The sequence below is a fragment of the Pecten maximus genome, chromosome 16, assembly GCF_902652985.1.
Source record: "Pecten maximus chromosome 16, xPecMax1.1, whole genome shotgun sequence".
In the NCBI taxonomy this organism is placed as follows: domain Eukaryota; kingdom Metazoa; phylum Mollusca; class Bivalvia; order Pectinida; family Pectinidae; genus Pecten; species Pecten maximus.
Window position 1 is genome coordinate 26,075,031 of NC_047030.1, and position 14,150 is coordinate 26,089,180.

The 14,150-nt window shown below is 36.1% G+C and overlaps 1 protein-coding gene across 4 annotated transcripts in view; it reads right to left on the bottom strand.

The window, feature by feature from the left end:
• Window positions 1–11,035, bottom strand: part of LOC117344877 (EF-hand domain-containing protein D2-like) — a 28,794-nt gene extending 17,759 nt beyond the window's left edge. For 3 of the 4 annotated variants that reach the window (XR_004536283.1, XR_004536282.1, XR_004536281.1), the window contains exon 1: window positions 10,743–11,020. Coding sequence is in view for 1 of the 4 variants with exons in the window: in XM_033907739.1 (XP_033763630.1) it covers window positions 10,743–10,912 (170 nt within the window). In the remaining 3 variants the exon portion in view is untranslated. Of the gene's footprint in view, window positions 1–10,742 lie in introns of all 4 variants that reach the window. The other variant, XM_033907739.1, reaches the window with a different exon arrangement.
• Between the last annotated feature and the right edge of the window lie 3,115 nt (window positions 11,036–14,150).

A 14,150-nucleotide genomic window follows, 5' to 3' on the forward strand; every position in this document is an offset into this window, starting at 1 on the left:
TTTTTGTAACATCATAGATCAGGGCACACAATGACAATTTAAGGTTTGACACAAATTTCTCATCAAGTTATTTTAGACTTTTAACAAAATTTGTTTTAATCAAATTTCACACACCTTGGACTGCTAAATTTCCTGTATACATTGTAAGTGTTGCCCTATATGCTCTTGAAGCATGACAGCACGATATCAAAATAGAATTGTCATTTGATTAAAGTTACAAAATTTTAAAAATAAATATTTCACAAATAATTAGGTGTTGAACTATTGTATTCACTGGACATAAACCTTAACTATTTCACTTTAAATGAAGAAACAGAAGTTGAGTATGATTTTTTCCCTCCCACTTCCTCAGTTTCAGTCATCTAGTTAGAAGTTTTGTACAGAATTTCCCAGCCAAATACAAGAGTATCTCCACCCCCCCACCCCCCATTCTGAAACTTAGGAATATCAGACATATCATAGTGACCAAAAAGCTCAATTTTATTAATTTTTATAATTTTTATAATCTAGAGACAAGGGGGCCAGTCTATCATCTAGTATTTATGAATTTATTTATCATGTATGCACCAGGGTTTAGACAGTTCAAGGCACCCTTGGATCCTACCGTGTGTATGTATGTGGTATATGTAGTGTGGTATATGTAGTGTGGTGTGTAGCTGTCATCGTGTGTATGTATTAGTATACGTAGGGTGGTATATGTAGTGTGGTGTGTAGCTGTCATCGTCACTGTTCATCAACTGCATGTTGTATACTATATACACCATACCAACTAAGTAACACCACCTAACATCAGAGTAAGACTGTCATCCATCAAGTCTAGGACAACTGAAACAAGGCCACTTGATACATCACTTTACTAGAGTATCCAAGAAACTCAGCATCACTTTATAGTCCAATAATATACATCACTTTATAGTCCAATAATATACATCACTTTATAGTCCAATAATATACATCACTCCTATTTAACTGGAGTATCTGAGAAACTCAGTGTATGGCTAAGTTTCGAAAAAGGTGAACAAGATTACTTTATAGTTCAAAAATATACTCCACTTGTATAATGGAGTAATCTAGAAACTCAGTATGAGACACCCTGCATGGATTAGTCTTTGCCTTTCACTAGTTAATCAAAGGAAGTCCACCAAAACCCCAGGAATCGGGACGTTCTGTCACTAAATAATTAATAGAAATATGACATTCTGTAATCAAAAATAATTAATAAATTAATAAAAATATTAATATTTTCATTATAATGTTAATATTTTAAAAACAGAATATATGATTCCTGTGCTAAACCAGCCATATTCGAAGACTTTAAAATCATTTGTCAGAAGTGCTTTAAACACAAATTGTTCATGAATATTTATAATATGACAAAGGGCTAATTTGGTCAGATAGTATAAATTTCAACAGGTTTATCCATCCATCTTACTATTTAACCTCAAATTGACCCAAGTAGTAATACTATTGCTTCTGGGTATACAAAGCATGCAAACTGTCAGCTGTTTGTAACCTATACAGTAAATTATAGTTTCTTTTTACACCTCCCAAGATAAACTTACACTAGGGAGACACATACCGACAGGGAGTCAAGTGATCGTGTGCCCCTACACACGCACTGGTAACCAACCTATAGATAGCCTTTTCACCCCTCTAGTGATACCCAGCATCACTAGATACCTCTTTACTGACATGGCCAAGTCAATACCACCCAAATCCAGTGTCAGCAGCATCCCAGCTGCTCTCTCTCATTCCTGAGCTGAATTTATGTCTCTTTTTGACATTCTATCTTTCGTTTCTACTTTTATACACAATCAATCCCTTGTCCCTGGCATCATCTAATGTATTTATCAAACCAGCATGCTCTTGGCTATTTCAAGATTAAGATCCTGTTAATTATGGAAACTGCAGCCAAATTAAAATGTCAGATGAAGAGTTTTAAATATATATAAGCATGGATGTGACTTACACTACAAGAGTTTATCGGTTTGATTTATACACAGACAGAATACATAGAACATGTATAAGAAGGATATATTGAAATTGTTCAGTACATGTAAAAACAAAAACACATAGTTTCCTAAATTAGAAGCATGATATCATAATCAAGATGTTCCCGTTGTTACTGCGGAATACATTAATTTTGTCTCCAGGAACATAATTCTGTGTTGTTTGTTAAGATCTTCAATATCGGATACATGTTGTGGCCCTTAGAATCAACAATAGTAATTTCACGTTCTGCCTGCATGCATAATAATGGAGACCTTGATCATGAGTTGATATGTGCTATATCACCAAAAGAGTGATTATGATAGAGTGAAAACATTTATCTTATACATTATCAAAATTTACATAGTTTAAGCTATCACCACCCTCCAAACGTTTGAGCTTCTCTTTTCATCTTTAAAATCTGAGTGAATATAATTATTTGTATATCTAATGGAGTAGCAATAGCTCAGTTGGTTAAAGCCTTGGCCTATATGTAACCTCAGGAAGCTGAGAAACGGGCTGGTCTTCGGTCTTCGCTGTTGTGGTTGTGTCGTTGGGCAAGACACTTTACCTTAATTACTCTGGATGGCATGCTACTGGCCACCCATATGTTGTTCATGAGGTAGCCACCAGCTACTACAAGGAAATCTCACCTCAAAATGACAAATTCTGTTGAACTCAGTCTCTGACTCTATATGTCAATATTCAATGGTATGTCACTTTTGGTCTACATCTTAAACTAATAAAGGAGACCGTTTTTAGGACAATTTTATTATACACGTACTTCTTTCAGTTAAATTGGGCTGCCATTTTGTGCATTTTTGTGACAAGCAGTGTAAAGATATTATCAGCTAGCTGGTTCAAGTATTTTAATAGTGTACCTGTAGACTAGTGTCAATCAATGTACACATTTGACCAATGGAGGTTGAGTAACTGCCGGAATATCTTCAGCTATCTTATTTGTATTTAGACTTTTCATTGTTACACAATGACTTGCCTCATTCCAGCAATTGGCACCACTAGATTATGTTGTGTTTCTACCCCAAGACCTCAATTTAGCATTCATTTGAAGTTGATTGAATACTAGAATGTATCGGAGTTTATTTCTTAAATACATCAACTCTAACTCAAGTAATGTATCTGAATAATGTGTGTTTTATTTCAGAAGTTCACTTCAAGCAAATCCTGAATTTCCAAATGTTGTTTTTCTTGACCTTGGCAAGAAATCCAGTTTGAAAATGAGGAAGGAAGCCAATTTTCAAATCTAATTTTCTTTTTAACTGTAGACACTGCCAAAGAAATACTGACCTATCCAAATCTACACATCTGCATTGTAAAACTCAAAATAAAGATCACTTTTCACAACAGATGTCAGATTTAATACGAAACTAACAGTTTCAGTTAAGAAATCCTCAAAATATCTTTAAAACCGACTTCGTAAAAGTTCTCAAATACAGATCTGGAAAACAATAAACGTCCAAAATATTTTCATATAAATAGTAAGTGGCTGTTGTTAAACGTTGGTTAAGTGGTGTATTGAGTCACTAATGGTACATGTGTAGATGAAAATACAATTAGCCTGACTAGTACATATGATACGAAGTCTAGTCCAGAAAGGCAATCTTCAAAGGGCAGACAACCAGCCTTGTGTGATCCAGACACTGCCAACTTTGTCTAATGATGAAATTGGAACCCATGTTGGGACAAAAGTATGGTTAGCATACAGAGACCCCAAGATTTGTAAAAGTTTTCCATTTGTAATCCCACTCAATAACACTAAATAAAGATCATCCCTGTATTGACCAAGGTCAAATCCAACTGACCAGACTTATTGGTCAGCTGGATATAACTAACTATCATGACATGAAAACTACTAGAGCTAATTAGGCTATTCACCATCCTTAAATCCAGTTTATCCTGGTGTTTACAACAACACAGTTTATAAACAATCCACCCCTTTATTTACCTATACATTTTCATTTGTTTACCTATATACAAGTATACATATACACAATTCACTTGTATGCAGGTTTTGAATTTCAAACACTAGAACATTATTAACACTCCAGGCTATCTACATACCAAATAATGAAGCTTATGGCCAAAGAAGAACACTTCCTGTTGCATGCGTTTGAAAAAATTGGTATATTCATAGCTAGGTAAAAGAATCATTTTTAAATATTTTTTTCAAAAATTATACAGCTTAAAGCTAAAAAGTTTTAAACAATGACATTTTACAGTGCTAAATTCTTTGAAATAAGAATAAAAAGTTCAGGATATTTACAAAATCTATGGTTAGTGATCAGGTAACAAGAAACAACATTTTTTGCCTTGCCTAAATACCGACCCACTGCACTCGCATGCTCTTGTCCAGATGTTTTGAATTTTAGAGATGCGAGATAAAACTAATTATATATTTCTCTAGACTCGGATATTTACAGCCCCTGTAAATTATCACTCGGGTCTCTGAGTGTAGTTCAACCATGTTATTGAAAGTGAAAACATTCAAATCAAACAAAATTTTAAATGTTTTAAACTCTGAAAGATTATAATTCAATAGCATAACAGCTCACACATGTATTACAGATCGTGCAAAAAAAAAAAAAACTTTTATGAGACCAAATATTTTTCATCTGTTCGGACATTTAGTCCGCTACGAGGACAGGCAAGTGCGGAATTGAGAATATGTCTGATGTGTCAGAGCCTATAAAATGATTTTACACAAAATCTCTCAATATAGAAACACATGCTCCAGCTGTGACGAAGTAAGATTTACTGAACACATTATCAGACACAGGTCATGCAGGTTTCAGAGACTGCAGTGTAATTTTTGGAGGCTGAATATAATACAATTTACAGTATCATATATTTTTTTTTGTTTTTTTTGTTTAACGTCCTATTAACAGCCAGGGTCATTTAAGGACGTGCCAGGTTTTAGAGGTGGAGGAAAGCCGGAGTACCCGGAGAAAAACCACCGACCTACAGTCAGTACCTGGCAACTGCCCCACGTAGGTTTCGAACTCGCAACCCAGTGGTGGAGGGCTAGTGATAAAGTGTCAGGACACCTTTACCACTCGGCCACCGCGGCCCCCCCAGTTATGATGTCATGAATGTAATGATGATGCAGACAGAAAGAGTTCATCAGTTTTATAACTTATTACTGAATGAAACATAAAAAAATGTTTTATTTATTTTACATCAATTGTATAACAAGTTTATCAACTTATATTAATCACACTTGTTGGCCCAGATGCAAGCGTGCAATGGGTCTAACTGTGGGAGGAAACTGGAGGACCCAGGGGAGATCTACCTCATCAGTCAGGTGACCCTGTACCTTTTCGTATCCGATCGGGAAAAAAAAAACCTGGAGAATCAAACCCTGGCTGCCTATGTGATGGGCAAGTGTGTTATCGCTGCGCCACCTGAACACTCAGAAACACATACAATTTATAACTTACTGTAGTCTAAATCTATTCTAGGATCTACAAAACAGCAAAGGGACATGTGTAGAAATTACAAATGTTGAATTTTCTAGAAGTGGCATTTATAGTTGTTACATATATACCATATTGTGCTAATTTTTGTAACTTCATGTTTGCCTTCAAAAACAGTGTCATTATAACAACCGTTAAGAATTCCTTATCAAGGCACTTGTGACAACTCCCATACCCCCCACACTATGGTAACAGCTAAGTGAAGCTGACAGTATATGACTTTTTTCAACCAATACAACATGCTCTCAACTTACTTGTGGAACAGAGACAGTGTCCCTCCATGCTAAATACCTAATACAGCAGGCTCAAATGACATCATTCAAGGTCATTCTTGTCATTTTCATGCAATAAGTGTTCCGAGACATCACAAATAACCTACAGTACTGGTAATTGTATGGCAGTTATTTATTATCACAAATGGTACACATCATAATTCTCAGCACATTCAGGGGTGGCAACTTCCAATTGCAATATAGCTAGCATGATGTCTAGGGCTACTGGCTATAATAGGTTTTAAATTATGGTGTCTTGATTGTGAAAATCGGGCTTGGCTAGCTACTTAGTAAAACTTTTTTTAAATTTTTTTTTGTCTGGCCAGAATGACTTGTCGTGTTGAACTTTGTTGATGCAGGTGTGACAGAAGGAGAAAATGTAGTGGCCAGACCGGGGTTCGAACCCGGGACCTCCGAACACTAGTCGGATGGATGCTCTACCAATTGAGCTACCTGGTCACCGATGATCGACCCAGTCCAGTCCCGCCACACACCTCCCTCCTTTTTCCCAAGTCTTCGCCCCCGAAGACCACAAGTTCGGATATCCCCCTGCTAAGCAAACTCCCAATACTTTAAACAAGGGTAAGCATGCTTGCCAATTATGTAACAGGAGGAGAAAATGTAGCAGCCAGACCAGGGTTCGAACCCGGGACCTCCGAACACTAGCCGGATGCTCTACCAATTGAGCTACCTGGTCACCGATGATCAACCCAGTCCAGTCCCGCCACACAGGTGTATGACATGTGTGTGTAACATCACAGTCCATCACTGAGGTACAAGTGATTGTTTGACACTTTCAGAAATTTCTGATTAATTGCATTTTCAAAATTGTCATCGATAGTGCTTAATTTTTTTTTCTGACTAATTATCAATTATTTTCAATCATCGATCATCAGCCCACCACTATAGTTATTGTGACAGGGCGATCAATTTGATATGAGACAGCGACAGAGTAGGGGGAGAGAAACAGACTGGCATGTATGTATGTCCAATTGATGAGTCTGGACATTGTCCTAGGTGCCTCACCGAGTGTCAAGAGAGGTCACATTTTAATTGAAGTGTCAGATCGTTAAGTGTAATAAAGGGGAACATATCATTAGACTGTTTAGATTAGGCTATGTTTATAAATGAATTAATGCATGAAATTGTTCTATCGGATGAGGAATGGAAGTTTATGGCTTTACAGATTAGGGGAGCCAGTGGCATGAGAATGGGTGTGCCTGGACAGGGTGATTAGGATACTGTTATGTAGTAGGAATGGTCAGTCGAGTGTGAGCAGCGAGGAGTGAGGATGGGACAGAGGAGCGTGGATGGGACAGCGTGTGGAAGTTTGACTCATGTACTGTAAATATATGTGACATGTAAATAGAACTTGTAAATATGTGAATAAACTGTAAATAGAAAACTGTCGTATTATCGTTGTGTGATAAGCAAACCAGTAGCTCCGTCACATTTGGTGGCAGCGGTGGGATCATCATTGGATCATCATTGGATTGGATCATCATTGGATCATCATGGGATCATCATGGGAGAACTATTGGATAACTATGGGATCATTGTGAGATCATTATTGGATTATTATCAGAACAATGGACTTGGACTAACTAGTGAATTACTAAACAAGATGTCACGGAAAAGTTCCCGTAAACAGCAGGATCACCATGAAGAGGAAATCATCCCCTGTGTGTATAAAGCCTGTAAATAGGGATATCGGTGTCGCCCGGTATGGCCCTATGCTGGATGAGGGTCTTTGTGTCGCCATGGACGCGCTCATGCCAGAAACGCTTGGATCGGATGAGGATCTCTGTTCCGACAGGGAGGAGCTCATGCCGGAAAACACGGGAATTACTCTTGGACCGGATGAAGATCTCTGTGTCGCCAGGGATGAGAGCAATCCGCAGAGTATTGGATCGTGTAAAGCCGCAACACGTAGATTCTGTGTCGCCAGGATCTCTGGGATTGTGGGCAATGAGTATTCATTTTGATGGATACAGGGTCAAGCGCATAGATGATTTATGACAGGCTCGTTGAGGATGGATTAATGATGCCGGCTGATGTAAGAATTACGTCAGCTACAGGAAATGGAACTAAAATGAAAGGCATAGCCAAAGTGACCTCGGACATATAAGGTATGAAAATTGACTGTATAGTTTAGGTGGCCTCAAACCTTCCATACGAATGCATTTTTTTTGGCTAAAAAGTCTTCTTGAGTGTTTAGCACTGCAAAGGAGGGCCGAATGACAAATCTCAACCACCCACAGATTTATGATGTGAGTTTCGAAGTTTGACACAAAGTGTGGTTATTTTCACCTGAGACTAAAGCCTGTTCCATCAAGGAAACTAACCCAACAGTGGCATTGACCATTCAAAATGATTGGGATTACCTCATCGGTCAACTATAGCAAAACTACTGGCAATGGAAGGAACAATACTAAATAGACCTAAACCTTTTATTGAATCAGAGAACATTGCTAGTGGTAAAAATATAACGAATATTAAACCTCAGATTATTAATGAAAATATTGTCAGTATATTAGATGTCACATAAAAACATTTAAGACGATTGGAAAAACATTATTTTTGTGCAATTTAAGGACGATTCAACTAACTGGATTAAGGCTTCGGATGTGAAGGATGCAAAACTATGTGATGAATTTGAGATGTCGAATTCGTCTAGTCGGAGACTAAAACCTTAGGTATTGAGCCTGTAACCCTAATAGGCGATGACAACTGAACAATGAACTGGGTTCATCTTTGTATGGAATAGCTTTGTTACTTAGAATAGATATGCCACATTTATATTCTTACGTTGCTTTAATGATCGGATGAGTTGGTGTGTGTGTGTACATGTGTATGAGTGTGCCGGGGACGTCACACTTAAGGGGGGAGGTATGTGACAGGGCGATCAATTTGATATGAGACAGCGACAGAGTAGGGGGAGAGAAACAGACTGGCATGTATGTATGTCCAATTGATGAGTCTGGACATTGTCCTAGGTGCCTCACCGAGTGTCAAGAGAGGTCACATTTTAATTGAAGTGTCAGATCGTTAAGTGTAATAAAGGGGAACATATCATTAGACTGTTTAGATTAGGCTATGTTTATAAATGAATTAATGCATGAAATTGTTCTATCGGATGAGGAATGGAAGTTTATGGCTTTACAGATTAGGGGAGCCAGTGGCATGAGAATGGGTGTGCCTGGACAGGGTGATTAGGATACTGTTATGTAGTAGGAATGGTCAGTCGAGTGTGAGCAGCGAGGAGTGAGGATGGGACAGAGGAGCGTGGATGGGACAGCGTGTGGAAGTTTGACTCATGTACTGTAAATATATGTGACATGTAAATAGAACTTGTAAATATGTGAATAAACTGTAAATAGAAAACTGTCGTATTATCGTTGTGTGATAAGCAAACCAGTGGCTCCGTCACATTATAATCTGTTTCGATTCAGTAATGTGTTAAATTTGAGTGGGCCAAAACAAACATGTTCACAATATCACAACAAGTCCATGGTATTTAGTATCTTTGTTCGTCCATGGTAAATTGAGTATCTTTGTGCATTAATCAGCATTACCATAGAGTGAAGTTTAAATCTGGATTTGTTTTTGTGTTGTTTTAAAGTTCATTGACAAATAATAATTTAGGTTATTTTAGGCATTCATATGAGGTCTGGCTATTACTCAGTCAATATAGCACAATTCATCAGATTTGTAATAAAACCATTTGTTTGGTTTTGATTTAGTGACTCCTGTGTATGTCTGACTATAAACAGTCTAACATCACCTCTTATCAACAACAGCTATATAAATATGGTCATCATTTGAGGAAGATGTCAGGCTGACGTGTTGTGTATATATCTGTGGGACACTATACAGTAAGACTTCCTGTTATGGATGAATATAAACATCTTATGGTGTGATCTCAGTTCAGGCTATGGGGAGTGTGTGTATCAAAGATAAAACTACTCTCAAAAATGTTCAGTAAATATATCCTCGATACATCTCATATCTAACAGTTCTGCCAGAACAGATCTAGATTATAGACTGAAAATTTAACATATAGGCCTACCAGGTATATTATTAACTTAATAATTAAAACATGTCATATGATATGATGTACATTTGTAAGCTTACTGCTAAAGGTTGCTGAGTTAAAGGTTCCAGGGTTAAAGGTCAACATGACAATACATTTTACAAGAACTTCCTGAACATCTGTGTAAATCATCCTCCCTTTTACCACTGTACATCCTTTCATCAAGCACATCGATGTTTTTATACAGTGGTTAATGTGATAATATGATTTTGATGATGATTGTAGTTTATTTTACAGAAAAGTGAGATTGAATTGAAAGCCTAAGAAAGCTTCCAATATATTTACAAATGAAAAATTTATCAAATTAAATGTATCTTTTTTTTTTCTCAATTTCATGGTTCATCGTTCATGATGGTTGATCAATGACTTCCTTGTAAGGTTTTTTCCTTGTTTCTGTTTATGACCATCTTCATTCATAACATGTACAAATTGAATTCAATTGAAATAATATTTCTGTATAAATTTATAACTTTTAACGTTATTAATTACAATCAAAAAATTACTCATCTCACCCTATAATGCAATAAAGTTTAAGATCTCTGCTGCAGTTTTATGTAATTTATATAAATTTATGTATATATATCTAGATGCTAATTATGTGTGTAGATGTTTATATATAATTAGTATCTACGTATACGTTGGCTGAGCTTTCACTAGGATGTCTACTATTTCACTGTGTTGTTACAACATTACACCGTACCCGGTTATATATTGCTTTTCCCTGACCTACCACACGTGGTCGACTCAAATCATAAAATCCACACACATGATATATTTAGACAGTTGCAGACGAATCTGGTAGTTGACAGCAGACATGCATATGCATAACATAACATCCACGTTCCTTTCTAAAAACCACGAACGTTCAAACACCCATTCAAGGATTGTACTTACTTATTGAAAGTTTTCTGAAAACCTTGAATCTCTTTCCTTGTAAACTCTTTGAATTCCGTATAAGGGTTCCACACTTGTGTTGACGGTAAAACAGGCGCAGTACCCTCCTCCCCTGCTTCGTTGATATTCACTCTTCGTTCGAGTTTCTTAGCAAGTTCGTCCGTCGCCATTTCCCACCAATTTCCTGCGGTATCACTCCGTTCAAATATCCGTATCTTTCAAAACACGCGAACACTTTCACTCGCCAAGGCATATGGCTTCCTGTTTGCTGTCAGTGTATCCGCATCATGTGACATGAGGTCATAGGTCAGGTTAGAATACACAACCGCGAAAAGGCAGGGCAGCTAGGTACCGTAATTATGTCAGTAGACATTCCACATTCCATTAGTTTAAACAATATTTTATTTATATTCAAGACAAGTGTACATATACATTGCAAATTATACATTGGTGAGGGATTTAGACATTTCATTAATCCAGGGTTTGCGTTGAAGCCATGCCAATAGCCTTTCGAAGCATAGAAAATTAAAAGGATCCCATTTTTTCTGGATGCTCCATTCAAATTATTCACAGGGACCCATTTTATCGGAAAAGGACCCTATTTATGAAATGCCCAGTGTAAACCCTGATTAATCTGTTCTAGCAGAGACATATATAGATATATGTCTCTGGTTCTAGTTTGCCTAGATGGGATTTAGTTTCATTTCAAAATCGCCTTTTAAAGATTTGACATGATAGGTAAATTGAGGCTATTGAGATATTAAAACCGACTTAAACAGTAAAAAGACATGCACAGATACAAAATAGATAAAAATAACTAAAAATAAAAAAAATAAAAAATACACGAGGGCATTTACCTGATTTTTTTAGATTGATGGCTTAATTTTGAAAGATATTTTGATAAGTTTGATAAAAAAAAAACTGGTATTTAAAATGAATATAAAGGACAAATTGGACAATGTACAAAATATAATATTCATTATATGAGATTATGTTATACTTACTATTAATATGAAGGAAGACATGTACATTTATAGATTTTAATGAGAGTTAGACCAGGGGCTTATTTTACATTGATATGACATATGATCCCTGTTTCCCCTTTACCGACCCGTGTTAGAATTAAATTGTAAGGTACAGTTGTAGTTTCTTTTTCTTGCTCGAATAAAGCAAATAACGGAACGATAAAGATGTGATTGAGGATGATTGCCAAAGATGATGTTAGTGCGTGTTATTTATATCTAATCCTGTACTATTTTTGATATCACGTATAAAACTTGACAAAAATAAAATTAACGGGAAAATAGTGATTTAAACTTAAAACAATTTAGTAAACATATAAAATGTTTTATACGAATAATTAGGCAAATCACAATCTAATCAAAACACAGAAATGGATTAACGTAGACTCATAATAATTAGAATGTATATACATTATTGTTTTAGAAAACAGAAATGATAAATTATCTTTTGTCCGGAAAATCAATAATTTATTTAAGGCCTATACGATACGTACTTACTTCTTGAAATTCTCTGATTAAGATTTTGTCACTTGTAATCATTTTCGGTTGCCAATACCGAAATGTTTTGTTTTTTTTCTTTCTTTAAAAATACCATCGATTTGTACTATCATATTTTCTTTTACAACATGTCTTTGGCTCATGAAGAAACAAATATGGCCGCAACAAAACTTCTCCAGCTGACTTTACTCTGAGGAAGCTTTTTTATCTCCGGATGCCCATGTCGAATTTCGTCTCTGTGCGTCACGTGCACATCTAACATTAGATGGAGTCGTGTAGGCGGTAAACTAACGAGCGAACTAACTGAACTAACCAACTCCTGTGCCAAGTTCAGTTTTGGTCTGCTCAATTGTAGTTTGTCTTGTTAGTTCCAGTCGTGGGCCTGTCTGGTGACATTTGAAGCAGTTTTTCTTTAGCGTGCGGCCAACTTAGAGTCCATCCCTATTTTGTCCTGCCACACAGTTGTTCGTTACAGTTGTTCGTTAAGACAACTTCTGACACCTAATGTTGAGGATATAACAGTCTGGATTAAACTTAAATGTATGATATATCCAGGCCTTATTTAGCCATGATTTAAATAGATTCAGACTTGCTTTGTTCACAACCTTTCCTGAAGGATCATTCCACAATACTTTGAGCGGCTAGCATCTAAGTTTTGTTGGGGGGTTATTTAAAGGGGCATTCCTCCGTTCGGACATCAGAAACATGCACAATTTCTATAAATGAAGCCTATGATCGAACGATGATTATATGGGTGTTTGTAATAGATACCGAAATGTACAGGAAAAACGCGTATCGTATACAAATACCGTTTGTCTTTGCGGTAATTAGTGATACTTCGGGTCGAATTAAGAATTTTCGGGGTTTAATACTCGAAGATCTTTGGTTTATCTTGAGAGATTAAATGTCGTATTAATGTAAAAATTATGACTTTTACTACTTGGAAGAAATGCATCTTTTCCAGTAAGTTTAATTTTGACGACATAAACTTTATTCAAACGAAGGAATGCTCCTTTAATTCTTTGTAATGTGTCCCGTTTAACTTTTCCCGGGACTTCGTTTTTAGGTTAATTGTACAGCTAATTAGGTCATGTACACATACTATGAAAAGGACAGACACTACCACACTCTCCTGCAGGAGGAACCATGGCTTTACACTCGAACCCTATCAGAATAGAGCCCGTTAATTACTTCTCTTTGTCTTCTTCCCTGCAGAAAGTGATTGTATCCCATTACAGCATATATTTTTCTTGAACTCTCAGAGATAAAAAAAAAAAAATAAATAAAAAAATAAATAAATAAATAAATAAATAAATAAATAAATAAATAAATAAATAAACAAACAAACTCGGGAGGTAGGATTAGGGAAAAGTTCAACTTGATAATTTCCATAGGACGCAAGCGAGTTTTCTTAGGGTTTTTATAATCATGAGGCCAATTTGATTACATTGTATATTAATTACTTTAGTAATATAGAGCTCTCTTCATTTATTAAATATCACCTAGAATAATAAGTTTGAATATATAGATGTATACTATTTCATGCAAGGCAGCCATGGTTGCAATGGTTGAAACAGAAAATATCAACTATAGCTGTCGTTGTATTATCTATATGAACATATAAATATGTAGGACCTTTTCAACCAGGCATTTAAATCCAACTCTTGTTTTAAAGTCTATATAATTTTGTAACAGATTCGTTTTCAATAGACTTTCTACTAGAAGATTAATTCAAAATTAGAAAAAATGAATAAAAATAAAATATTTAAATATTTGCTGAATGTACTTACGAAAGGTGAGGTAAACATCTCGGCGCTCCCCTTTACAGCAATCAAGAAGTTATCATCTCTTCCGGACGTCAAACAACGCACCTGCTCGGATCTAATTT